Below are 25,188 nucleotides of genomic sequence, written 5' to 3'. Positions count from 1 at the left end.
GTTGCTATGGCATACACTACACCTTCCTTTCTAAAAAAAAAAAGGAAAACAGCTCGTTAATCAAAAATATCGGTGTACTTAACTATCTCGTTAACATTATCCGGTTCTTCATAAACATAATTGGATTTTCCACCACACATTCTTTGTAAGTGGCCCTTTATGCCACACTTATTACACGTCATATTTTTGTACCAACAATCTTTTACGAGGTGGTGTCCTCCGCATCCTGTGCACGTTACCCCTTTCGGTCCTTTGCCCCTTACGGCCATCACCCTTTCATCCTTCTCCTCCATTCTGCTTTCAAACTTCTGCGCATCGGCCAGCGCTCCCTCTATGCTGGTTGGCTCCCTGCTGTACAGGTGCTGTCGCGTCTTCTCCCGTTGGATTCCGCCCAGGAAAGCAGCTAGCAGCATCTCGTCCAATATCGTTCCAGTAAACTCACAGTTGATTGACTTCGCCCGGAGGCGGTTGCTGTATTCGACAAGGCTTTCTCCTTGTTGCTGGGTGAGACGGAAGAATTGTGACCTTTCGTAATGTTTTGATGTCTGCTTGACGTACAAGCGATCCAGCTTGTATATCAACTGCTCCACTGTAAACTCTTTAATCTTCTGCGGATAGCATACTTGGTACAGGGACTCGAAGGCTTTGCGCTCCAAACTTTCCACCAGTAAGTTGACTTTCTTATCATCCTGTACATCCAACAGGACGACGAAGTTGTCAAAACGCTGCTTCCATGCACCCCAGTCTGTGTTGTCTGGATCAAATCGCTCCATCGCAGAATGCGAAGGAACTGTCGCCAGAGCTGTCTGCGATCTCGTCGTAGGCATGGTGCAGTGCGTTATGGTATAACAATTCCCCTTTCCAATCTGACCGTAACTCAGAATTCTCTATCCATTCACGCCACTGTCGTGTACGCTAATACGATTTATTAATTTAGACTTTCAGCGCGCTATTCAACTGAGCAATTAATATTACAGAGGACAACATCATGAGTGTTGCTATGGCATACACTACACAAACATACATGACACGCGGCCTTTCCGTCTAGCCATGCAATATTCAACTTGCCAAACTGCATCAAATGGCGGAATTTTTGTTTTCTTTGGTTAGGCACATTTTCAGTCGTCTGACATTTCACAATTCACCCAAGGTAGAACCATCTATGTACAACGACGTCATAATCAATATTGTCACTGGTAAAGGAGCTGCTGTTATCTGAGAATCTACCGGGAACCGTGCAAGGATATACGCGGTATCAGGAAATGTACCTTTTACTTGTACTGTACAAAGACAACGAGAAGAAATACCTAAAATGGGGGAGCAAAAAATAAACATACTTAAAGTATTGCTTGTCCTACCCATTTTTTGGTAATGAATAATAAAGAACTGCATTCGTGAATCCGCATCATATAATACACTACGCCACACTGCCAGATTTCCTTACTGGGGAGGTCTCTACATATTTCCGTAGACCAAAGCTGTGTTTGTCTCACTCCCGGTTTTAATATTTTTGGATGACCGAAGTATACCTTTTGCTTTTGTTTTTGCAGGGGCTACAGTAATTCAGTTTTTCAGTACACACAGGTGTTTCTTCGAAGCGTTAAATGAGATCACCGTTGCAGTGTCAAAGGAATTGTCCGCGTTGAGTGTCTTCGATTGACAGCACTAACAATGAATTAATTATACGACAATCTACAGAAAGCGAGTGTACTTTGATTTGCATCAAGCGCCTGTTTTTTTCGCCAACCATATGATATTTCTCACACTATTTTTATAGGTACTTGTATTTGTATTTGCATTCAAATGGCCAGCGTTAGCAGAAACGCCAAAGCAGAAACGAAAACCTAAATTTAAGGTGCTTGATCCTATGCCTATTACTGGAATTGTGACTGATGTATAAAATTAATGCATGCCTGGATTTCAACATATTCAACACATTTGGCGATTATTTTTAAACCTTTCGTTGTGTATCCACGTGTATGGCTATGGACAGAAATCACGGAACGCGGTTAACCGTCACGTCATTAATTTCGACCTTTACGGTAATTATACAAAACGTATTAACGTATTAACGGCGGAACGTATTAAGCGCAAACAGTTTCTAAGGCATATCGTTATGTAAAATTCCAAGCAAAACGAATTTTTACAATAAGGAAAATTTATGTGCATTGATGAATTTCTGTTGGGCTCAGCAGATATTTTGACGCCCCTGTACAGTGGAAGTTGCCTAATCCAAGTATGTGCAATCACTGACGGCGACAGAATCCAGAGAAGCCTCCGGCACCACTTTGGTCACACTTCAGACCTGGACAGCAGTCCTCGTACTGATTGCTGGAACATCCTTCATTCGCCTGGCGACAGCATTCGCCAATTGCAACCTATTACACCACACAACATCACCATAACGATTTGTGAAAAACTGTGAGCGCTACAAAGTGTGTGGTTTCCCCAATGTACAGATACTAAACAAACTCCAGCCTGCGCAAGACATTGCTGGTGATATGTTCTTGTTCTCTGTACAATTCTACATAGCATAAATTTTAATACTTACCAGAACAGCGATCACGAGGAAAAGCACGACGAGACTGCGGAACATGTTGCAAGTACGGAGCTTAACTAGGTTGGTTGTAAACTGTAACCGAAGAACGAAAAGAACGCTCAGCGTGTGTAATGCCAACGAAATACGGTTTGTTACACGCAAATGACAGTTTGTAGTACTTGGTACATTAAAGAATCCAAGCCGACTATATATCCGCGTCGGCAGCGACAAAGCCTGCATGTCACCTTTGCACTTGTTTATCAAGCACCGCTGGTAGTTTCCATCCTTCCTAACTCAATAAACATAACTTTGAAAGGCTACAGTAATCATTATCTGATTTAAAAAAGTTAGTAACAACTGCCGTGGAAATTTCTGTGTTCTTCGAACGCTACCGTGTGATGCTCAGTGATAAAATCGAGCGGGCAGTTATTCGCCGGTTGTGCATTTTTTACGTCATATCAGATTCGAGTTGGGGGGCTAAAGCATGTTGCATATTTCATCTAAAGAAGAGGAGCTCCAGTTAAACGGACGAAAAGAACCAGTTCAGCTCGTCAGTTCCGGCCTCCAGTTGCTCCAGTAGGGCGTTCCTATCAGTTTCAGTTGCTTAAGAAAGTAGCTACCTGAATTACAAATGTGCAGTCGCAATACGTAGTGTGGACTTCACTTACACCAACCTCTATGTGTCACTACAATCTAACTGAAAAACTGACATTGAAAATTCAATAAGACTTCAACGCACATGCCGAGAATCAAGATGGGTTACTGATCCGAGTTCTAGTTAAGGAAAGTGCGCTAGTACAGTACATGGTGCCTAATTCGTGTACATGAAAAAACATTTTCGTTTCCCAAACACAATTTCGAATTGCTTTACGAAATTCTGCAGCCAAATAGTTTGAATACATTCCCGTGAAAACCTTTGTGCATGTAACATCCGGCTGGGAAATTATAAGTTCTCTAGAATTCCAAAAGACTTAACCGCTTAGAGGTTTACTAAAAGTCTCATTATCAAGCGATCTTCAAATTTAGTACGAAAACGAACACTGCCATGAAGATCGTTTTTCAAAAAACCCAGCTTACACCACGCGGGTCGAATTTCAAAAGAACTTCGAAAACTTTTAAAAACTTCTTTAGATTTAGAGAAAACGTAGTAGAAATCTGACTCGGTGTTACGCTACTGAAATGTTATGTATAGTTGCTTAATGCGTGGTACAATCGTAGAACTGTATAATGCCAACAATCGTAATGTGCTTTTAAGAGAAACCTGGCTTGGTGCAAATAGCCGTGGTACAATCTAGTTATGCAGTCTTGCAATATTATCGCTTTGAGTTTGGTGACATGCATGTCTATTAGGTTAATACGTGGTACCCGCATCGTCTAATCGTACAATGGTAATGTGCTTTTTCGTGCAAAAGTTGAAAAGGGTTCCATTTGCACATATTCAAAAAGAGTGCAAATATTGATACATATAATTATACCATTAACAATAGTTACTAACTACTACAGCAGTCAGGAAGCAGTTTTGGTTACGATAGTACGAAGTGGTACGTAAACTTTCGTAATATCAGCCATTTCATTAGTTTTTCCTGTGTATTAGTACATGTAATTGTTTTTTTGAATCAGTGATCTTTGTTCCACTTTATGGTTTCATACAGATACAGGCAGCAGTCGCTATCACTATAGCATAATCACTGTTACACAATTGCAGTTTTACAAAAATCTGTGCAGCTGGTTGAGCAGATCGCAAGAACTTAGTAGGCACCATAGCCAGTGCGATGAGCATTTCCCCATGATCTACTATGCAGCGGCTTCACCGTCAGCGGGAGCAGCTTCAGCAGGTGCGGCTTCCTCCGGAGCCGGAGCGGCGGCAACCTGCACACGGCCGGACGCAGCGGCACCGGTCATCTTTCGGACAACGTCATCCAGCAGTGGCACATCGGCGCCCTGGTAGAGACGGCTGTTGGAGTAGTCATAGAAAGAGGCGGCCTTGCTGCAGTCCACGTCGAACCACCAGTTGCAGACCAGGGTGATCTGGTTGAACACCTGCAAACAGAACGACCAATCAGCATCCATTTATCAACGAATCTGAGCGTGCGTCGACGTACGCTCATATTGGGGCAAAGGTAAGAGGTCTGGTTGCCGTTGATGTCGCAGCGGTGAAAGACTGCAAGAATACAAATTGTGACCTTTGAATAGGAGGGAGTGTAGCTTAATGTGATACCTTGGCAGCGGGAGGCTGGGGAAGGATCGGCGTAGAAACCAGGCTGATGAGTGCTGCCGCAGTCGAATGTCGTCTGCGGAATGGCAACATTGTTGGGATAATCCTGACCGGCGCGCGCGGTGGCAATCAGGTTGTACTGATCGGGCACGCTCAGTTTGGTGCGTCCACGCAGCTGATCCAACGCCCCGAAAGCCAACGGATTCTGAGTTTTGACAGCGCGCTTAGCCTGGATAAAATAAAGTAGGCGGTCCGACTTCAACTCTTATATTATTACAGTATGCATTCAGAACAACCCTAACACTTCAGTTAAGTAATAGTTCAGTTTTACCTTGAGGCTGGCAGCCGAAGACGTGGCAACGATGACAAGAATAACGAAAAGAGATTTCATGATGCCGGCGCTGGTTTTAGGCGAATCTGCTGCTTCTTATCGGAAGTTAGAAGTAGACCGTGAGTGGCGAATGATGCTGTCTAAAGGAAATAACAACGCTTTATATATTCTCCGACTAATATGGTCGGAGAATGTTTTGCCGTTTGGGCGTTGGCACGGGCGTTCACTTCCGCTTGATGGGGAATAAAAATCGTAATACATGCTGTTTAATTAATATCGTTCGTGGTTTGGTGTTGAGAACCAGCCGAATTGCGATCGAACAATTACACAATCCAGTCTAGCCAATGCTTTCTCTATAAAAACAGCTGCAACGGTGGCATACAGTATTCACATACATGGTGCATGCGGTATAAATCGCCGATGCGGAAGCGTGTAGTGTCTAATGGATTCTAGTTAAGTAAATTCATATTTGTTGCATAATGAGCGTTGGCTTAACTGCAAAAATAGTGTGCCGGTTCGCGAAGTTAAAGGTTTAACAGACGTACCAACTGGAAATTCATCTAATGTGATTTAATTTTATTGCCGTTGCGCATACGTACCTCGGTTAGTTCAAAATTTGCTGAACAATATTGCATGTGAAGTCCGCCAACTAATGCAAATACCGATTACTTATATGCATAGTTTTCTAGCGCAAACAAACGCTTATACAAGTACTCGTACTGCACCTGTTCAACCAGTATCCTTTATCTGAAAATAAAATTATGTGCAACAGTTTACAGTACAGAGTGATCGTTTAATTTAATAAAATTAAAACAGTTAAACCAAATAAATTGATCAAAGTGCATTCTCATTTAAAACGGATAACAAACTTTCTGTTTTCATCATGGAGCGGACCGGTAGTGCGGGCAAGCTTTTCTGTGCACATCCTTCCTGTGTCCTTACTTTTCTTCCACCCTCTTTTTGCAGTTTTGCTATGGTATCTCACCGTATTAGTGTGGGATCTTTAGTGTATTCCACATACATTCCTTTGACCGGCAAGAAAGAAAAATAATACTATTGACAGAATACGTAAGGGATACACGACAGATAGAGTAACAATAGGCAAGATACAGAAGTTGCAAAACCATAACCAGCATGCAAAACCATAACCAGCATGCAAGAAGCGAGATACATGGAGGAACTTGCATAAAGTATATGGTGACGGGATTCGTCGGGAATGAGTAATCCAAGTTATACATTTACCCACCCGAATCTTTATAGGTTATCTATTGGTTTCGCATAATCGCGTGTTGTGGAAGAATTACGGTTTCACAGCATAGGCCAAATATTTAATTCATATTCTTAAACATTGTTTGCAGTCAACGTACGCACAGTGCCGGCACGTTTCTATTTTCAACCGATATTGTTTAATTTTGTGCCAGAATCTTACTTCCATATGTTTCGCTTATAGACAAATTTTTATAGAAAAAATGCAGCAGCCGTTTTGGAAATACTGAATGCATACCTTGAATAACTCGTCGCAATTTCCGCTAGTTTTCCAGGTTTTTAGTATTTGGCTATTAGTATCCACTATCCACCAACACATAATATCAGTGCATATTATTGTTACCTACAGTACAGTTCGTACACGTTAAAATTTTTAGGGCATATTTCTTTATAATTCTGTCCGCAGTATCTCACCGATTTTGAATTTACTTCAGCCTTAACTTCCCAACTGGATTGTACGCAAACAAACGGTTTTCACCTTAAGGGAAGTGACCCGCTACATGGTACCGAATTCGCGTACATGCACGAAAACTTTTATTTTCGCGCACTCCCAAACACATTTTTGTTTCGGCTTATGGCATTCTGTAGCCAGAAGATTTGTCCACACTGGCGTGAAAACCGTTTGTGCGCGCAACGTCCGGTTCGGGAGTTATGGCTGTTAGAAAATTCCAAAAAATTTAAATTCATTCAGGTGTACCAAAAGTCTCATTATGGACCGATCTTTCTCAATTTTGCACATAAATGCATATGGCCATGAAGATAGTTTTTACACCGATCCACTGTTCTAGCATGTTTTTCAAATTTTAAAATGAATTTCAAAAAGTTTAAAATTCATTCTAAAATTTGAAAAAAAGCATGGAAGTCTGGATCGGGGTAAAAACGACCTTCATGGCCATCTACATTTACATGCAAAATTTGAAGGAGATTTGGTACACCTGAATGAATTTAAATTTTTTGGAATTTTCTAACAGCCATAACTCCCGAACCGGACGTTGCGCGCACAAACGGTTTTCACGCCAGTGTATAAAAATCTTCTGGCTATAGAATGTCATAAGCCGAAACAAAAATGTGTTTGGGAATGCGCGAAAGTGAAAGTTTTTCGTGCATGTACGCGAATTTGGTACCATGTACCGAGCCACTTCCCTTAATGCAAATAAGCCGTTTGGATATACAATGTGATAAAACAATGCAAAAATTGTTGGGGAGTGCGAAAGCGAAAGTTTACCTAAACGTGATATCGAATGTGGTACCTTGTAACGGCCCATTTCCCTCAACCGTGAACACGCTGTAATGAGAGACATTGTTACCGAAGGTCTCCCGCCATTTCGTTGACGAAAATTCGTCGACCTGCACGTCGTCGAAGAGACGCGATGCCTACCCGTCACGAAGTCGACCAACTTCCTTAGACGTTTTCCTTAGACGTCGCGCTCGTAACGAAGACAACAACGCCGTGCATATGTGCTTGTAGTGCTTCTTTGCAGTTGTTAGCAATACGGCAGAGCTGATGTGCATTTGATGGCTCTGACCAAAGAACGGACACCACGAGAGACATAGGGTATCATACGTCTACCGTGCATATGTGTATTTGAAGGTGGTTACCGAATAACGGACACCGCATTTTCCGTTACCGCTGAACACAGATGGCCTTCGCTACGCTTTGTTTGGTTAACCAGTTCTTTATTCTGACCTCTAGTTTCCCAAATCAACAGAACATATTCGCACAAAATAGTTTATGAAACAATCCGCTATACGAAATTTAGAACAAAATTAATTTTCACAAATGGCGCAATGAGGAAAACCGCACAGTGATGGCCGCGTGGTGGACTTATCATGCATCTTGTCACCGAAAGGCGCCGAATCCAGATATATGCAGTTACTGACGGCGGCAGAATCCATGGAAGCCTCCAGCACCACTGTAGTCACACACCAGACCTGGGCAGCAGTTCTCGTATTGATTGCTGGAACAGCCTTCATTCGCAAGACGACAGCATTCGCCAACAACCACCTGTTACATCACAAAACATTACTATAAAGAATTGTATAAAATGATAAGCGCTACAAAAATTTTTAAAGCGAGGAATATACCGATTTGTGTATGCTTTTGCTTTTTACATGTTTGTTTTCCGTAGCCGTCGAGCAAATTTAAAAACTTACCATGACAGCAATCACGAGAAAAAGCACGACAAGATTGCGGAACATGTTTGAAGTCGGAACTTTGCTGGAGAGTGAAATGCAAGGATTAGAAGAAATTAAATGACGATCAGTGAGGATTAAATTAAAGAAGTAAAGTGTTAAGCGCAAATGATAGTTTAAAAGACGTGTTAAATTACAAAACACGAGCCTGCTTTACATATATCCTCGCTGGTATTGAACACACCTCATATTACCTTTGCCCTTGTGTGTCAGACGTCTCCTGAATTCATTATCTTTATATATATATTCATACAATCTTACCGACCAAAACGTATTTATGCGCCGTTTTTATAGACTCGTTAACGCGTGGTCAGTTTTAGTCCAGCTAGGTCTTAAAAAATTCCATATTTTCCATAGGTTTGCCAATAGATTTTTGTTTTTTTTTATTAACCAGTGGTCAGAAGATGGTTTCACCAGGTCTTAAGTATGGGAAACTTAAAGAGCACTCAAAGAAGTATTCACTCCACGGCAATAAAAAGTACTTACCATAATTGACTGTAACCACGGAGACTATAGCGGATTCATAAATACTTGCTCTTTAGGTAAAATATGTATATTACGTCATGCAAAAGTCCGTACGTATTTCAGAGCGTCAAAACGTCAGAAATTCAAAACGTTAGAACGTCAGAACGTTAGAACGTCAGAACGTCAGAACTTCAGAATTTCAGAACGTCAGAACCTCAGAACGTCATAACGTCATAACGTCATAACGTGAGAACGTTAGAACGTCAGAACTTCAGAACGCCAGAACGTAACAACGTCAGAACGTCAAAACGTCATAACGTTAGAACGTTAGAACATTAGAACGTCAGAACATCAGAACTTCAGAACGTCAGAACGTAATAACGTCATAACGACATAACGTGAGAACGTTAGAACGTCAGAACTTCGGAACTTCAGAACGTCAGAACGTAATAACGTCATAACGTCATAACGTAAGAACGTTAGAACGTCAGAACGTCAGAACGCCAGAACGTTAGAACGTCAGAACGTAAAAACGTCACAACTTCACAACGTCATAACGTTAGAACATCAAAAAATCAGAATCTTCATAACGTGAAAAATTAAAATTGTCAGAACTCCAGAAATTCCGAACGTCAGCCTTTACATATTTATAATGACCTTTCCAAAACAATGCCAATACTATCCAGTACTTAAGTGCCGAGCGCGGATGCGCGAGGCTACCTTGTTATTATTATTATTATTCATCGTGGAGCAGGTAGCCCATTTCCAGCTAGGGTGACATACTAGCATGGGATTTTAAACCTGGCCATTAAGAGAATGTACGAAAAAATATAGAGAGAAACCAGAGCGCTTAATCAAACTTAACAAATTTCAAAGCATGCTTAAAAGCACCAATTGTACGAGTATCGAACATATCAGACAGACATATCTTTCCTGGCTTGACAATCTGGCTTTCAAAGAACTGCGGTAACCATAATCCGATTTAAAAAGTGGGAATACCTACCGTGGCAGTTCATGCTTGCTTCAAATTCTGCCTTGTGAGTTGTGACGGACCAAGTTCGTGCCAACTGCCAACCAGAATGGAGATAAAATCGAAAAGAATCGTGATTGCTGGCAGTGAATTTTTTTACGTCAGGTTCGAGTCCGGGAGTTAGGGGTAGTAGCTACCAGACTTGCAAATGCGTAGTAGCAATACGAATACAAAACCTTCCGGTGGCACACTGAGTCAATCCAAACGACTGCATAGTTGCAACAAAGAACAACACGCGGTGTTCAGTTTAAGAAATTGGCCGTCTGACTACTAATACGTACAGATATCAGCTTCCAGCTGTACTTCGCTTCCGGACTCGAATCAGATTTAACGTAAAAGGTGGGTATGCGATGACGGACTACCGGTCCATCATTACCGAGTACTTTCTTGAATTTATTACCGTCCATGTCAGCAAGAACCCAATCCGTCATAAAGCTACTTACTTTCAAGGAAGGTAGTTATCACTTATCACGCCACTGTTTTTGAACGCTTCTAGTTTAGTTATTAATTTTACGGATTATCGCGTCTATGCCAAAGTTACATTTCCGAGCTTGGGGAACATCGGTCAGTGAACCTTACAAGGAAGTGCAATTTCACTTTTCCATGACCCATCGTTTTGCAGTAGGCTAGCAGAGGGAGTATAAAAATGGCTCCGAAATACAACCCTATTATACCAATTGCCTAATAGCATTTGCAATTATTATACTGCGCAATTTTTTTGGAACGATTAACGCTGATTGTTTCGTTTTCTTTCTTTACACATATTGCTACCTTTCTTCGACTTTCGAAATGTTCCACAATTTTGTCATGCTCTTTCTAGTGATCGCTTCTATGGTAAGTTGTAGACACCAGCGGAAATGTGCTCTGGAACAGCAGAACTCGAAAAGATCACAAAATTTTACAAAGCAGTGTTATACGCAATTTTCAGTTGATTAACGTACGATTTTCCCCGGTTTTAAAACGTTTCTACATGGTATCATGATATCCGATAGATGGTTGTGGGCGAATGCTGTCGCCATGTGAGTGAAGGCTGTTCCAGTGATCAGGACTGCTGCAGAGGTCGGATTTGTGACCGCCTTAATGGAAGTCTCTATGGATTCTGCCGTCGTCCATACTAATTCGCACTAATTGCCTAATGTTCTCATCCTGTTCTGACGCCAGCAGATTTCTTTCGATGCCGACGCGGTCCTGCTGTTTCAGCATGCGGAGAAGCTGTCGGGTCTCGTCGTGCTAATTGTTCTGGTACGAGTACGTTTGTCCGCTACTCGCTAGTACTGTGAAACTGAAATTACCTTTTAGGTGTGATATACTAGCTATTGCTCTGCTTCTGTATCCTCGTTTTTCCATGTGGTTTGGTTTGCGATCTGTTCAAATAAATTCACACACAACTCTGCTGCGCAAAGTAGTTACACAAGTTTTTCATGCATCGGTTGGTATTACCACAATATAATTCACTTCAATAGAAACGCGCCGTTTGCAAAATTTGTTTAACTAATGCCGGTTAAAGTGACATGCCGATAAAACACGGTACTTGTTATAATGTTCCCGTGTTTCCAGTCTTTCATCTTCGGACATACCGCGCAGACGGCACAGTTGTCCATTTTATCATTACAGCTTTTTTTGTCAAAACGTTGCTAGTACGATGCACGGGATCATCTGTGTTATTTTGATTTCAGGTGTTGTGAGCATTGTGTCTGCTCAGTGTACTGTACCCGTTCGAGTTACTGGACAACGTGTGGATGTAACCAAAGTGAGGATTTACAAATATTTTTCGTAATTTTCTTCAAATATCTGTTATGTTTTCTTTTGTACTTTGTAAAGTTTCCCAAATACCTCATCTTGTACATGTCAGAAGTCAAGTTGATGGACACCCATTAATACTGATACTTGAAAGTTAAAGCTCTTCAAATTTTAAACTGTAATTATTCTGCAAGCGTCTGCATCTTCCTAGTTAGTTACAGCACACGAGATGTTTTCTTTCTTAAATTGCGTATTAATGCAAGCAGAACTTTCCTGATTGTTGATTAAGACACCAATCTGTCAGTAATTTGTAGTGATGCTCCGGAACACCTGTATACGAGTATCTGTATTGTACTCGCAACAGTACAGTATAAGCCGCGTGGTTACTTTCTTGCGTAAAAATACAAATAGTCCATATTAAGCGCTATACTGGCGCCTAGAAAGCAGCTAATACACCACAGTTACAATCACAGCAAATGATACATTTAATCTAAGATAAATTATCATAATAAACAAATCCGATTGATAAATTAAGCGATAATATTCAGCGATTTTACGATAAATATTTTTAAACGCTATCAGTATGTGACGTGCATCAGCCATGCCACATTCAAGTAACGCTTAAAAAGTGTGGCATGGCAGGCCGTGGCATGGAGCTTAGCGTAACCCATAAAACTTTTTGCGACGGACCTTTGTGCAAGAAAAACATCACCGGGTTTGTACGTACATGTTACAACGCCATGTACACTTATGATACGCGGATCATAAACTTAGATTTCGCATAGAAGGTGTACTAACGCACTTTAACAATACATGTAACGTAGGCACTTGGAGTTTGGCACGAATATCGCCACTATGATTTCACCCCAACCGGACCATATGACATAACCCAGGACCCCACCAGCTACAATCTGCTGATGAACGCAACCAATATCGGGGGGAATCCGGCGCCCGTTGGCAACGGGGGTGACAGGACGTACGCTGTCACCTGGATGTACAACGGTCAGCAGCCAGGAGCGGCGGCTTCCGACCCATTATCCTGCGTGGCCATCTGGCAGGTGGGCAACTACAGCACCGATGGTCGTCGAGTGGTCAAGGTACAGTTTGACAGCGTGCCACCGGACAATGGCATTCGTAAGTACTAAGCCATCTGTACGAATCGCATAGAATTGCATTGTAAAATGAAGGACTAGAAAAGTGGATACTTTGTTTTAAAGCGTATATTAGTCTTTATTGGCCGCCCTGTGGCGTAAAGATTCTGCGTTATAGTGGACTTTGTTTACACCAATCTTTATACGGATTATAACCTGGTACAAGTGCTGTATCGCTGCAACACGCCCAACGCTAACGGAGTAACCTGCGACGACCCATACGCTTGGGTGTTGACGCGCGTAAAACCGCCACAGCTGACCACCGCGCAGAAGCAGTACATTGAGGCTGTAGCCAACTACTACATTCCCCCGGTGGTGTGCAACAAGTTCAAGTTCGCCGACATGGCCCCCACGAAATGGGATCTGTCCAAGACGGGACCGCCGTGTAATGTGGCCGATAATCAACCACCGATGTCCACCCAGTTCCGGGCTCTTATACCCATTAAATGGGCGGGCGCATGAGCCTGTCAGAAGAATTTGTTTCTAAAGATGTTACGTTTTATGGAATTTCGAGAATAAAACTGCTGACTACGTTCACGCTTTTGCATGGTAGTCTGACATGTACACATATACTTAATCATATACTGTAGCCACTCGCTAAACATGGACCCCAGAGTTCGTGTATGGGAAACCAGCGCACGGACAGCCCATGCATTTACCCGAGCAGTACACTCCCATGCTGCCTGCATGCTGTTCTGCCGTACACAAACTCTGTGGTTTAGGTTGTGCCAGCGGCGACAGTATATCAGTAAATGTAACTTTAAAAGAAAAAGAATGACATCGTTCTCGGCATGCATGACAATTCGCAAGCTGGTACTCCGTAGATTTAAAATGCCTGGATTAAGAAATACGAGGACAGCAGGAAGAATTATGAAACATCAAACTAAGAAACCTAAAATCTTAGGAATGTCGCAGACGACAGTATCTGATACAGTTTATATAGATAATGCATAGGGCGTTGCATAACCGGTGCCAACAACTGCGAATCAACGAATCGTATGTCCTATTAACTGCCGTTGCTTAACGCTAATAAACCTGAGCAGAACCTCCCAGGTTAAGTACTACATATTCGACATTCTGGATGTATGTCTACAGTAATCCAAAAATGCGGACACCCGTCACATCACCCAGTTTCTGGGATTTAATTGCAATGTTCAAGGAACGATTACCATCAACCATCAAATACCGGGACTGTATGCCAATCTCTGTGACTTGTAAATAATTTTCCAATCTTCTTGGATGTTGCTCTGCTGTAACGTGTAACGGTCATAATAATTAAATTATGATGATCTTCTTATGCTCTACACAATGATATCACTAAATCTCATACAATATATGTCGCTGCAAAATACTTTATCAATCCAGACAACTGTAACCCATTACGGTTTCCAAAGTCGAGTGGTACAACTGGTGCCCAAGCTACCAGAGAACACGAAAGGAAACCTTTGGTTGCACTTTCTGATGTACCGCTAAATGAACTTACAGCCCCAGGAACACACAACCAAGTCTTAACTTTGCAGTTTGCGGTAAACTGTGCGTTCTAACAGCCCTGTGCGATCGCAGATGTAAACCTGACTGGAAGATTCTAGTCCCAGTGTCATGACAAGCGGGGTTGTACCAGCTGCCAGAAGAAATACATCTTACAGCTGTTAATTACCAGCAATAACAGGAATTAGAAAAACCGTCGGTACTTGTGAGCCCAATGAATTCCAAAGATTACTTGTGCAAGTTTATACAGTTACAGAGTTATACAGTAACTGGCGTTGACGCCAGCAAGCCAAACTCATCCATTCATTCCGCAGATATTAGCTCTTAAAACACGCGCTGTAATAGAGTCAAAAGCGTAAAAGCGACAAATATCTTGACAGTTTACGGCAATTTTGGTAGCGTAGCCTCGAACTCGGCCGACATTTTTTTAAAAATCTTTCAAGACTTTTTGATAATAATATCTTTGAAAACTCGGTATACTCTATCCGAAAATTATGCGCCGGCCCATTTGACGGGCAATGTCGCTCGAAACTCGCTAGACATCGGCGGCTGATTATCGGCGACATTACACGGCGGACTCGTCTTGCTGAGATCCCATTTCGAAGGCGATATATCAGCCATCTTGAACTTGCCACAAGCGATCGGTGCAATTAGCGGATCGGCGGTTGCCTGAATGTACTGCCTCTGCGCAGCTGTGAGCAGTGGCGGCTTTATCCGGGTGTGCACCCACACAAACGGCTGATCACAGTTAACCCCATCGGGATTCGGTATATCGCAGCGGTACAGGACTTGCATCAGTGTATAATCGGTAAAGAGATTGGTGTAGGTATAGTTCGTGTCTAGAGAAAATAATTTTAATTCGAACGTGGTTTTTCATGACGATTTTGTATAGAGCTTACAGAGAAAATTGAAGGGAGGAGCAGTATCGAACTGCGCTACCACATGTCGTCGGCCGTCGCTACTCAAGTTCCCCTGCTGCCAGATAGCGATGCAGGTCAGCGGATCGGATGGCGAATTGCCCGGCATATATCCGTTGTACATCCAGGTGATGGCGTACGATGTCGGTGCACCACCTCCGCAGCCAGAGGAACTGGTGGACGGAAGGGGGAACAGGATGGTGGCATTTTGTATCAGGTTGTAGCTGCTAGGGTCGGTGGAGGCATTGTATGGCTCAAAAGGGTAATCCATGTGGTAATATTCATACCAGATTCCGACTGCCTGTCGAAAGACTGTGTTGATTAACTTTGCAAGCGTTCATATATTCTACACTTTACCTTATTAATTTTTAGAAATGTCTTGAACGTTCAATTGTTTGTACAATGTACACTCGATAACTAAAATTAATAAGATCATCCGGTGCATTCAAATGATTGCTTTTAGCGGTGAGGCAGACGGTGAGGTTTACATGACCTTTCGTAAACTGCTTAAGGAAAAATTTGATCTGTTAAATGGTAGTTGACTGGTACGCTAACACGATCTGGTGCTCTGTCTGCAAGAGCATTTTACCGTTTTAAATGTTATAAAATCTTACTAACCTGTCATAACATGAACAACCAACCTGACATAATATTATGTAAAATTTAACTTTCCCTGGTCTAAATTAAATTTTACCTGGGTTGGGTCAAGCGGCTGAGCGGGATAATTAATCGGTACATTCGGACACTGGCTGGTAATTCCGAGAATCGCCGCCAAAATCACTATGTGCGATAGTCCGGCCATGGTTGCTAAACGTTATACACTAAAGCGTCAGATAAAATACATCTTCTGTAGCTTATTTTGCTCGTCGCAGTGAATGTAGCATAAAAAAACTTCAAGTGTGTACTGTGAATAACGTAAAGTAGCCGCCATTTAGCTGTTCACCTATATTTCTTTACTTGACGGCAACAAAACTGAAAAGCAACAACCTGTATGCATCGTTCGCGGACAAATTGTCCTCACTTTGCACGACAGCGGAATTCTTTGTTGGTTTTTGTATTTTACCGCTGTAGCGAGGTGTTGCAATACTACTGTTATTATTCAGCCTTGGTGACAACAGCCAGACGTTTTGATTTACATATGCGCAACACTGAACCAAGACAGGTATAAGTACCGGTACTGAAGAAAATGCATAACGCATACCATGCATAAATCATATGTAACAAGCGCCCTCCAGTAATAATCAAATACCAGTAAACAAGTTTTTCATTTCCAGTCAATTATATTGACCTGCACGGGCTCAAACATCACACTGCAACAATGGGATCTCGTTTCTGCAAAGGGAGAATGATATCGACCACCAACAAAAAAATTTCCGAATAGTTCCGAATAATAATATTGTTATGTATCATCAATAATTATTATTATATCAAAGCGTGCAGGTCAGCAGCAACGTGATGACTGGGCATGAGATGTTCAACAGTATAACCATGTGTTGGTATGACACGAAGCATTACGCAGCGCAACTTTCCCTTTTGCAATAACCTTGAATTTTTATTAACATTATTCTAGTATTTTTGAAAATTAATTATATTTTAAAAGAATGCATATTAAAGCAACCGTTGCTTTTAGCGTTTCCCTGGATTATTTTTGGAAAAACCTTTGTAAAACGCACCAAACGGTTTTTGCTGCAAGATAAAGATCAAGATTTTAAAAGATATCGTTCAGTTTTTCAGACAGCCTCAGCTAGTCGTTTTAGATAATTTCTCTATGGTTCGTAAAGCAGGTGTGTAAGTTACTCGTAAGAGTGGTGAGTATCACAGCGGAAGCGCTGAAGAAGCGGTGTGTATATACAGAAACTGCATGTCATTCCAAAGCAGAACATACCTTAATTATTTAGTAGATTATATCTCTTTTCGCAGTAGCGCACAATTGGACGAGCATAAAACCGTCCATTACAAAGAAAATTATTGAGCGCCAAGGCATAAATTTTGCAGTGCATCGCCGCATTACTTGATTTTCTAAATCATTGCGAAATACTAATTTTTATCAGCCAAAGAATGTCTAATCACTCTGTTATATTTCGAATTGGATTTATTGGTGAGACAAAGTTGTTCTAACATGCAGTATTTCAGTGCATTACTTCGTAAAATATGCATGTACAATAAAGCTTGATTTTTAGCAATACATATCTATGAGTTGTAATTATTAAGTGCATTATTAAGTATAAGTTCGAAATTTTTAATTAGTATCTACCAGCGCAGGCTTGTTGTTATGGTAATTAGCCGTCCTGTATTACTGCATCTAGCATTACATAATGATTACAGTCTGACTGAGGTACGGTACATAACGAGCTTGTAGTACATGCTCGGCTATTCTTCTTAGCTGCGTGCTGCGTGGGATTGATGCTGCCAACAAACGCCGACGTGATGCCCCCGGGTATCTACCCACCACCGGGACCTCCGGCTGCACCGGGTGCCACCCCACAACCCATGTGCGGGTTCGGTTCATCGTGGACGGGACCGCCACCGCCTATTGGCCCCCCTCCGACACCCTATCCCAGACCACCCGCGCCCCCGTCTTAATCCTCGACCTAAATAATCTCGTTCCGTTAAAGTTACTGTAACTGTTGGTTTATTACTGAAAAATCACGGCATTTTTTTTTACATACAAAATTTCGTAGAAGTATTTTTCTTGAGTGTGTAATAATAATTTCTTGCGAAGAAATCATAACGTCTTCAGTACAATTTTTTTTGCGGGGCCTGAGCTGGTGCCCAATTACCGAAGCCGACCCAAGAGTTATAAATTTTAAGCTGTACATTATGATAATTTTTTACTCATACAAAGTAGATATGTGCGAAAAACATCCAGGTTTCATCTGTACGATAAATAACAAATTCTCCTGTGGTACATCACAAATGCCGGGAAAAACATTGAAGTAGCATGCAGGCTTTTATTACCTTTATAAGTATCACACGCTAGTACACACTTAGTACCAAAACAAAAAGAATATTCATAGCAAAAACACTTCCTCAATGCTATCCTGGTCGGGAATTGTACCCATCACACATATTGCGATTCCTCTCTGTATTTGAATAGATAGCCGTTGCCTAAAAAACTCTTTCGCTCGTTTCTGGCCTGTTGCAGTAGCCATCCCATTTCCAACCTTATCCACTAACGTCTTAGTACCACATCCCCATGGTCCGTAAATTTCAGTCGCAGCTGGCATGAGGTTGTACCGAGGTTGCAGCCAGGCGTGTTTTGTCAGCTTCGCCCTTTCCGCTTGTTCAGCTGCTGCTCCAGCGATTACGTATACAGAGGTACGGTCAATATACGATGCGGCGAGTGTGTCGACGCATGTTACATCCACGGCCAGCGGTTTTCCACGCTCCCATGGTACCAGAGTAATCACATCCGGCCTTTTCTTATCCTTAACAGACAGACCCTTTGGCTCCATTCTCGCAGGAAAACCTGCCGTTTTCAGTCCACGGGCAATCTCCCCGCTTATGCCGTCGTGTCGCGGCAGTCTGCCTGCTGACCGTTTGCACCGGAGCCCGTGCCGGCCCAGGTCATCCACCAAACCACCACATACGCACACGTGAGGAGTAACGATTGGTGCTCCCAGTCGCAGCGCGACGCTTATGCGAAAGACATTGTTCTCAAGCAAATTACCGAGACAAGCTGCCGGTAATGCATGAATCCACACACCTGATTCCGGGACTGATACTGCTTTCAGGTGGGCGACTTCCTCCTGTGTGGTCCTTATGGCTGCCAGTCTGGAAAAGGCATGAAGCGTGCAGGCACATTCAATTGTAAGAATTACGCCGGATGGCGCAGAACAGATACCTTGAGGAAATCGGAAAAACCGAATTCATACCTTCGTAATTTTGCTCGTCCAGTTATCTGCAATCAATCTACCAAAATATTCAGAAGACATATAATATACTGAATATTTTCTGGCGCTGCTTCAAAATAAACGTGAAACGTGCATGAAACTAAAAGAGTAGCGCTACATGTATTAATTCGTAGTGTAATGGCAGTGATATGATTTTCAACTTTACGTTCAAAACAAAGCCGAAGAAAAGCATTCATGAAGCAAACAACTTATTTTTCAAGACTGAACACAATAGTGGAAATAATAATAAAAAAGAAATAAACAACCGCTTAAAATAAAATTATTCAGAACTTCGTACGGGGTTTCTTTTTCAAAGATTTTGCATGTACATTACAGGTTATGAAATGGACTTTATTTCATGGTATGTACAAATTATCTGTACAATACATACACGAGCTTCGCTCACTGAGAAACAATCAAATGATGAAACTATCCCAGTTGGGGCTGTTCAATTCACAACACATTCATGATTCATTGCATACCAAATTTTATGCATCTATACGTGTAATTGTGTAAAAGCGCTACTATAGCGCACTTATAAGAATTGTTTTTCTTGTTCAACAGTTAATTCTTGCTATAATCCCACTTGGCTGAATTCGCATATTTTAATCACTGCGTAGGTGCTAAACACGAATAGTTTTTATAACTTATGCTTTATACATAATTCGGGTGCTGTGTTGCACTGTCGTTCTGTGGATCGGAACCATTATTTCAAAAAACACGGGTGCATAACATGTCAAGCACAGTAAATCACAACATCAAACCATCCAACACATTTAATCTGTGGATTGTTTGTCAAAAAACCAGAGAGACGCCGGCCAACAGAGAATCACGCTGCGAGATTAAATTATGATTCCACAATAATTTCTGAAATACTGCTCCATTTAGTCACTACAGAAACTTCTATATAATATTCTGCCCTCCTGGCCAAGTAGCTATTGGTGTCCCTGCTTTTCCCTGCGCTATAGCACCGGGTCCGTCTCCAGGATCGATCCGTACTGCAACGGCTGCATAGTGGCCCATGAAGTAATTGACTGATGCTACGACGTAGGAACAAAATACTAAAGCGTATGAATGTTGTCTAAGCGGTTCACCATGTGTGGCTACCTGTTCTGACCAGCTCACCATGCGAATAGCATGACTCGACACATTTATCGGAAGCTGCCCATTCGGTTTCTAAACCTGATTTTAGTTTTGGACTTTCGTCCGTTCGTACGGGACGTAATAATAAAGTTAGGCCTGGGATCTGGCCGCACAGTAAACTGGTGTTTCTCGATTCTGGTAATTGTAATCACAGCTTCTTCGTGACCTTGCATCCTTTTCCAACCTGAACAGTCGTAAGCTCCCTCGAAGCGCTGAGTAAGCAATTCGAGTTGAGATGCTTTAAGAGCATCGTTTTATGGCGCTCCTGGTAAAGGTTAGGATGCCATCTGCCTGCCTCCAGCGAGTTGGCCACGACGGCACCTTTGTCGGGATCCACCATCTTTCCTGATGAAGGACGTCGCCATCCTCATTGCCATCGAGGAACCCGCAGAATCCCGTAATTCCCCAGCGACCGTGCCAGTAATGCCTTGCATTACGGTAAGATTACCGTGCAACGAGCACGTAAATGACTATAAAGTATTAAAATTTACCAGAAAAGTTACTTCCTGATAATATTTCATGACCTTATTAATTTTTACCGAATAGTTACCGAGATTACCAAAATGACCTTGATTAACCTTGGCCTGTGCAACAGAAACCGATGACCGTAGGTAACTTCCTGGTTCCTACAGTGAAAATACCGTTTGCGTTTCATTTCTCAAGTATCGTGAAATTACCGTTTGCGCATAAATTCCCTACAGTTCCTCATCATTCGCGCATCAATTCAAATTCCCATAAGTACCGTTTACGCTAAATTCCCTAACAGCGATAAGACTGAATGCGCTTCTTCGGTGTAACTGTAAAAAACGCATGTTTCACTGGGAGCGCACAGTTGCTGTTTCCGTGTGTCTGTGTTACAGTCCGCGGATGTCCGCCATCCTCGCTCATCAAGTCCCGTGCACCTGAAATCCCTATCCCTGGATCCTGGATCACCCCGGAAAGTCCTCGCTGATCGCATTACCTTTTCCTGGATGGAACGGAATCCTGGATCCAGAAATCGCCAACTGAAACATTCTTGTTTTTTTTTTCTAATATGTTTTAATGTGTTTCCCTCTTGTGAGGCTAGTAATCCTCACGCTTGTTGAAGGGGGTAAAGCGTATGAATGTTGTCTAAGCGGTTCACCATGTGTGGCTACCTGTTCTGACCAGCTCACCATGCGAATAGCATGACTCGACACATTTATCGGAAGCTGCCCATTCGGTTTCTAAACCTGATTTTAGTTTTGGACTTTCGTCCGTTCGTACGGGACGTAATGATAAAGTTAGGCCTGGGATCTGGCCGCACAGTAAACTGGTGTTTCTCGATTCTGGTAATTGTAATCACAGCTTCTTCGTGACCTTGCATCCTTTTCCAACCTGAACAGTCGTAAGCTCCCTCGAAGCGCTGAGTAAGCAATTCGAGTTGAGATGCTTTAAGAGCATCGTTTTAATACACAGTATGGGTTTTTTTTTGCAATCGCGTATTTGACCGACCGCTGTCTGCCTGAATTTTGTTTTCTTGGAATCGCATATTTGACCGACCGCTACTCGCGTTTTTTTATGGTTTTGCAGATCTTCGTGCGAAGCAAGTAAATGCCATCTTCTGTCGATAATATCAGCTGTACAGTAGTGATGCTTCTGGTTTGCGATTCAGTGATCCGACGAATACAAGTAACCAATTTCTTTATCGGCTTCCCAAGCCTGAACACACGAAAAAACATGCGCGAAGAAGCATTCTCGAAAACCTGATTGGAATTTTTTCGCAAAAGTAGCGTAACGGACCGACCAGTGTCTGTAAAATCTTAATAATTATTATAATTTTGGTAAAGAGTGTAACAAACGCTTTATACGCCAAATGAAGTTTCTGCTCCTTTACGTTCGTGCAAAAAACAGCGCAGGTAACAACATAATTTACACTCAAAACAGCAATATATTCTCACATTGTTTATTACGCATAGATTTTGTTTGACAAGAAATGGCAGTACACCGTTTCCGAGTTAAACGAAAATCGACTCAAACCCATTTCGAGTTGGTAGTGGTAGATAGATCGGCCGGCATGAATTCCGCATTGCCGAGTTCTTTGAGAAATACTCGTCCATCCGGTGCAATCTCCAAGAGGGTGATACTACCATGCGGTAAGGTCATCTGCAGTGTTTCTGCCGGTATTTGTAATGCTCTACAAAGAAGCTGGATCAGTCTTTAAAATCATAAGTCTAAATTGGGTACGCACCTGTCCAAAAAATAATAAATTGTGCTCTTGTGCAGCATAAACAATTCATGGGTTGACTGTGTTAAATTGGCACTGGCGCGGTAGAAGAAGGTATCGAAAGCCTGCTGGCGCCTTGTTGTGTCATTCTAAAACAGGAAATACGAATCAGAAAAAGGAGCACTTCATAATTTGTAAGTACTACACTACACAAAAATTAATATATACGTTTTTTGAAGGTTCACATCTCCGCCATATAACAGCTGCTAGAATAAACGTTTTGTAATGATGTTACCATCAGAAAAAGTGTTTTATCGTGATACGCGAGGTTTGACAACAGTGCAAAGTGAAACAGTGAAACAGTGTTATTAAAGTGAAACAGTTCTTTCTACAAAATTATGTTTATCTTGTGGAAAACTTCTTACCGCTCCAACGCTCCACAGTAAAGATGACGATTGCAATTGCAGTTGAGGAAGATGTTTTGCGACCAACTGAGCAGCGTGTTGGGCGCGAATTTTGCTGGAATGTACGAAGGCGCGGGACCAGTTAAAGGACAGACTGGCGAGATGGCGACCTAAGGCTTCCATTTGTGCGGATCCTTCATCAAAAAAGGTCATGCTAATTACCGTACGGATCTAGTTGTAATGCTGTTCAGGTAACATTTACAGACCTAAAGCGGACATTCTGATTTGGTCTTCGGGCTCACTGAACTCGTAGTGTCCATGGCGCAGGAGGAAGAGGTATCGGGATACTTTAGGGAGCGGATTGTTCTCCCGTTGATCCCAATCTAGAAAAATGCCAATGGAACCACTGCAAAAATTACGGCTACTCAGATACACGATTGTACTTCGGTTCCATGTTTCTCCGTTGTACGCTGCTTCCGGATTTCTTGAAGGTTCGCTGCAGTTGACAGAACTGACAGCGGTGCCGTTAAGAAGTCCTTCGGCTCGTTCCAGTTTTCGTTGTGTCTCTAATAACTGGGTCTGGAGCTGGCGTTCTTTTAGTTTTGCTTCAATAGATTTAGACGTAAAATGAGGGGTACTTACAGTATATCTGTACATGTACAATCGGTACTGGACACACGTTATAAATCAAGTTCTGCGGTATAGTTTCATTATGGTTTTGTACACGTTGTCCAGTATAATTCGGCACTGGTATTTCAGCAATTGTTTTACAAGCACAACGGTTTTCAAGAAAATAATGTGTCTGCAAAGTACCATAACAAAAGTAATACAAAAAGTGTTTTAGAATGCTCTGTTACGGTCAAATTCTCTGTGAATGGATATGCAGAGCACTGTACACAAAATGTGTACCAGGCAACAGACCATAATACTGTGGGTTCACCTTGGTGATTGAAGTAACTGGTACGCTCGAATTCGGTCTTGAGGATTTCGTTTTCGTTTTGCTGCACACGCAAACGCTCCCGTGTTCCGTTTAGTGCCTGGCGAGTTTGGCCCAGCTGTTTATCAGTAAGCAGTAGCACACCATTAGACAAACACTGAAGTTATTATAAAAAAACTCTTTCCTAACCGCAACTTTGTTCAGTACCTGGTTATTACATTCCTGGTTATCGCTGTTGACGAAGCGCATGCCGGTATACAAAAAAGCAAAACATTTGCTGGCAAAGATGAGAGACAGGATTGAAGTTAGAAGATAATTCTCCATTGTGAAATAATTTCCACATTTGGATATCAAGTGGTAGAAAAATAAGCGTAATATTTGTTTTTGAGTTTAGCGGCATTGTCATTCAGAAGGCTGTGGTTAATGCTTGCTAAGAATAGTAGTTGTAACAACGTTGGTACTCGTACTATAGGAATGTGGATTACGGTTACACAATACGGAGAATATTTACCTACGAATATCGGTGTGTTAAGATGGGTTCTGATATCGATGTGTAAGGCTTACGGAGTTTATGAAGTGTCCACTCGATAATCTGCATACTTAGGTTTTTTTAACAGATACTTACTTTCTGCAAGAATTTATTTTGCTGTTGCTTTGGTATGTGTAACAAATTATTGCCATTGCCCAGAGCCCGGGAAAATGCCACACACAAATTTATTGTCAGCGGTGTTTTACTACGCCTGTAATTACCAATGTTAGTACCTGTTCAACTTCCAATTTTAATTATATAGATATACCATGATATGATCAATTAAGTGTAACGGGTAATCACAAAGGTAAGGTACGTAGCCAGTAATGTATTTCTGCTGTGTAACAATCTGCATACAAAGATGTGAGTAATATAGATATAAACTTATGCACTTTAAAAAGAAATAAAATAAAATAAAAATAAAAGTACAGTTAGTTATTTGTACAAACGGCTAGAGTAGGTATAGAAAGTATCCTTTACGTATTTAGTTTAGTTTCTGCGTTACCGATTTTGATTTTTACTTTGTGTATTTATACTGCAGTGTAATAAATTCTCTTTTATCGATAAAAAAGAGCATATTTGTATATCGCACAGTTCCAGGAAATAAAACGAGTTATACTGTCTGGTGAAATAGCGTGTATGCAACTGAAACTGCAAAATTAACATTCTATTATTTTTTGATAAGCTAAATTTGTCACAACTTTGTCGCAACGGTGGTTGTTGGTCACGGTTGTCACAACTAAAATATCGCACTTTGCCACC

General features: G+C 41.8%; 5 protein-coding genes and 1 long non-coding RNA gene across 8 annotated transcripts; 1 reads left to right on the top strand and 5 right to left on the bottom strand.

The window, feature by feature from the left end:
* Positions 1-56: 56 nt before the first annotated feature.
* On the bottom strand, positions 57-827 carry LOC129600645 (uncharacterized). The gene has a single exon (XM_055499185.1). It carries the CDS (start codon positions 825-827, stop codon positions 57-59), a length of 771 nt encoding a protein of 256 aa, XP_055355160.1.
* Positions 828-2,009: 1,182 nt separating this feature from the next.
* LOC129600661 (uncharacterized) lies at positions 2,010-2,749 on the bottom strand. The gene is made up of 2 exons (XR_008692112.1): positions 2,552-2,749; positions 2,010-2,378 (listed from the first exon to the last, which is right to left on the bottom strand). It is a non-coding gene; the product is annotated as an uncharacterized LOC129600661 (long non-coding RNA).
* A 1,420-nt stretch (positions 2,750-4,169) lies between these two features.
* LOC129600664 (uncharacterized) lies at positions 4,170-5,209 on the bottom strand. Its single transcript, XM_055499207.1, has 4 exons — positions 5,086-5,209; positions 4,758-4,983; positions 4,642-4,700; positions 4,170-4,579 (listed from the first exon to the last, which is right to left on the bottom strand). The coding sequence occupies exons 1-4, from the start codon at positions 5,143-5,145 to the stop codon at positions 4,334-4,336; spliced, it is 591 nt and encodes a 196-aa protein (XP_055355182.1). The 5' UTR covers positions 5,146-5,209; the 3' UTR covers positions 4,170-4,333.
* A 6,404-nt stretch (positions 5,210-11,613) lies between these two features.
* Positions 11,614-13,427, top strand: LOC129600665 (uncharacterized). The gene is made up of 3 exons (XM_055499208.1): positions 11,614-11,789; positions 12,604-12,913; positions 13,049-13,427. Exons 1-3 carry the CDS (start codon positions 11,682-11,684, stop codon positions 13,390-13,392), a joined length of 762 nt encoding a protein of 253 aa, XP_055355183.1. The 5' UTR covers positions 11,614-11,681; the 3' UTR covers positions 13,393-13,427.
* Positions 13,428-14,658: 1,231 nt separating this feature from the next.
* Positions 14,659-17,420, bottom strand: LOC129600656 (uncharacterized). Of its 3 annotated transcripts, none has more exons than XM_055499198.1 (4): positions 17,221-17,420; positions 16,030-16,156; positions 15,318-15,636; positions 14,659-15,257 (listed from the first exon to the last, which is right to left on the bottom strand). In XM_055499198.1, exons 2-4 carry the CDS (start codon positions 16,135-16,137, stop codon positions 14,911-14,913), a joined length of 774 nt encoding a protein of 257 aa, XP_055355173.1. In that variant the 5' UTR covers positions 16,138-16,156; positions 17,221-17,420; the 3' UTR covers positions 14,659-14,910. The 3 variants fall into 3 exon arrangements, with proteins under 3 accessions (XP_055355173.1, XP_055355172.1, XP_055355174.1); XM_055499197.1 differs by having other exon boundaries at positions 16,030-16,142; XM_055499199.1 differs by lacking the exon at positions 16,030-16,156.
* A 4,861-nt stretch (positions 17,421-22,281) lies between these two features.
* LOC129600670 (serine/threonine-protein phosphatase PGAM5, mitochondrial-like) lies at positions 22,282-24,280 on the bottom strand. The gene is made up of 7 exons (XM_055499212.1): positions 24,105-24,280; positions 23,901-24,015; positions 23,404-23,565; positions 23,227-23,343; positions 22,982-23,154; positions 22,581-22,705; positions 22,282-22,526 (listed from the first exon to the last, which is right to left on the bottom strand). Exons 1-7 carry the CDS (start codon positions 24,219-24,221, stop codon positions 22,364-22,366), a joined length of 972 nt encoding a protein of 323 aa, XP_055355187.1. The 5' UTR covers positions 24,222-24,280; the 3' UTR covers positions 22,282-22,363.
* Between the last annotated feature and the right edge of the window lie 908 nt (positions 24,281-25,188).

Source organism: Paramacrobiotus metropolitanus, unplaced genomic scaffold (genome assembly GCF_019649055.1).
Source record: "Paramacrobiotus metropolitanus isolate TYO unplaced genomic scaffold, Prichtersi_v1.0 Parri_scaffold0000188, whole genome shotgun sequence".
NCBI classification, from domain to species: domain Eukaryota; kingdom Metazoa; phylum Tardigrada; class Eutardigrada; order Parachela; family Macrobiotidae; genus Paramacrobiotus; species Paramacrobiotus metropolitanus.
The sequence above is the reverse complement of the archived record's forward strand: the minus strand, read 5'-3'. Positions and strand labels throughout refer to the sequence as shown.

Coding starts and splice junctions, on each gene's coding strand:
- LOC129600664 (XM_055499207.1), bottom strand. CDS start 5,145: ATGAAATCTCTTTTCGTTATTCTTGTCATCGTTGCCACGTCTTCGGCT. Junction 4,984..5,085: donor CTTCGGCTGCCAGCCTCAAG/GTAAAACTGAAC, acceptor TATTTTATCCAG/GCTAAGCGCGCTGTCAAAAC. Junction 4,580..4,641: donor ACCTTTGCCCCAATATGAGC/GTACGTCGACGC, acceptor TTCTGTTTGCAG/GTGTTCAACCAGATCACCCT.
- LOC129600656 (XM_055499198.1), bottom strand. CDS start 16,137: ATGGCCGGACTATCGCACATAGTGATTTTGGCGGCGATTCTCGGAATT. Junction 15,637..16,029: donor AGCCGCTTGACCCAACCCAG/GTAAAATTTAAT, acceptor GTCTTTCGACAG/GCAGTCGGAATCTGGTATGA. Junction 15,258..15,317: donor TCCTCCCTTCAATTTTCTCT/GTAAGCTCTATA, acceptor TATTTTCTCTAG/ACACGAACTATACCTACACC.
- LOC129600665 (XM_055499208.1), top strand. CDS start 11,682: ATGCACGGGATCATCTGTGTTATTTTGATTTCAGGTGTTGTGAGCATT. Junction 11,790..12,603: donor AACGTGTGGATGTAACCAAA/GTGAGGATTTAC, acceptor CATGTAACGTAG/GCACTTGGAGTTTGGCACGA. Junction 12,914..13,048: donor GCCACCGGACAATGGCATTC/GTAAGTACTAAG, acceptor TCTGCGTTATAG/TGGACTTTGTTTACACCAAT.
- LOC129600670 (XM_055499212.1), bottom strand. CDS start 24,221: ATGGAGAATTATCTTCTAACTTCAATCCTGTCTCTCATCTTTGCCAGC. Junction 23,566..23,900: donor CAGTTACTTCAATCACCAAG/GTGAACCCACAG, acceptor AATCTATTGAAG/CAAAACTAAAAGAACGCCAG. Junction 23,344..23,403: donor CGGAGAAACATGGAACCGAA/GTACAATCGTGT, acceptor GCATTTTTCTAG/ATTGGGATCAACGGGAGAAC.
- LOC129600645 (XM_055499185.1), bottom strand. CDS start 827: ATGCCTACGACGAGATCGCAGACAGCTCTGGCGACAGTTCCTTCGCAT.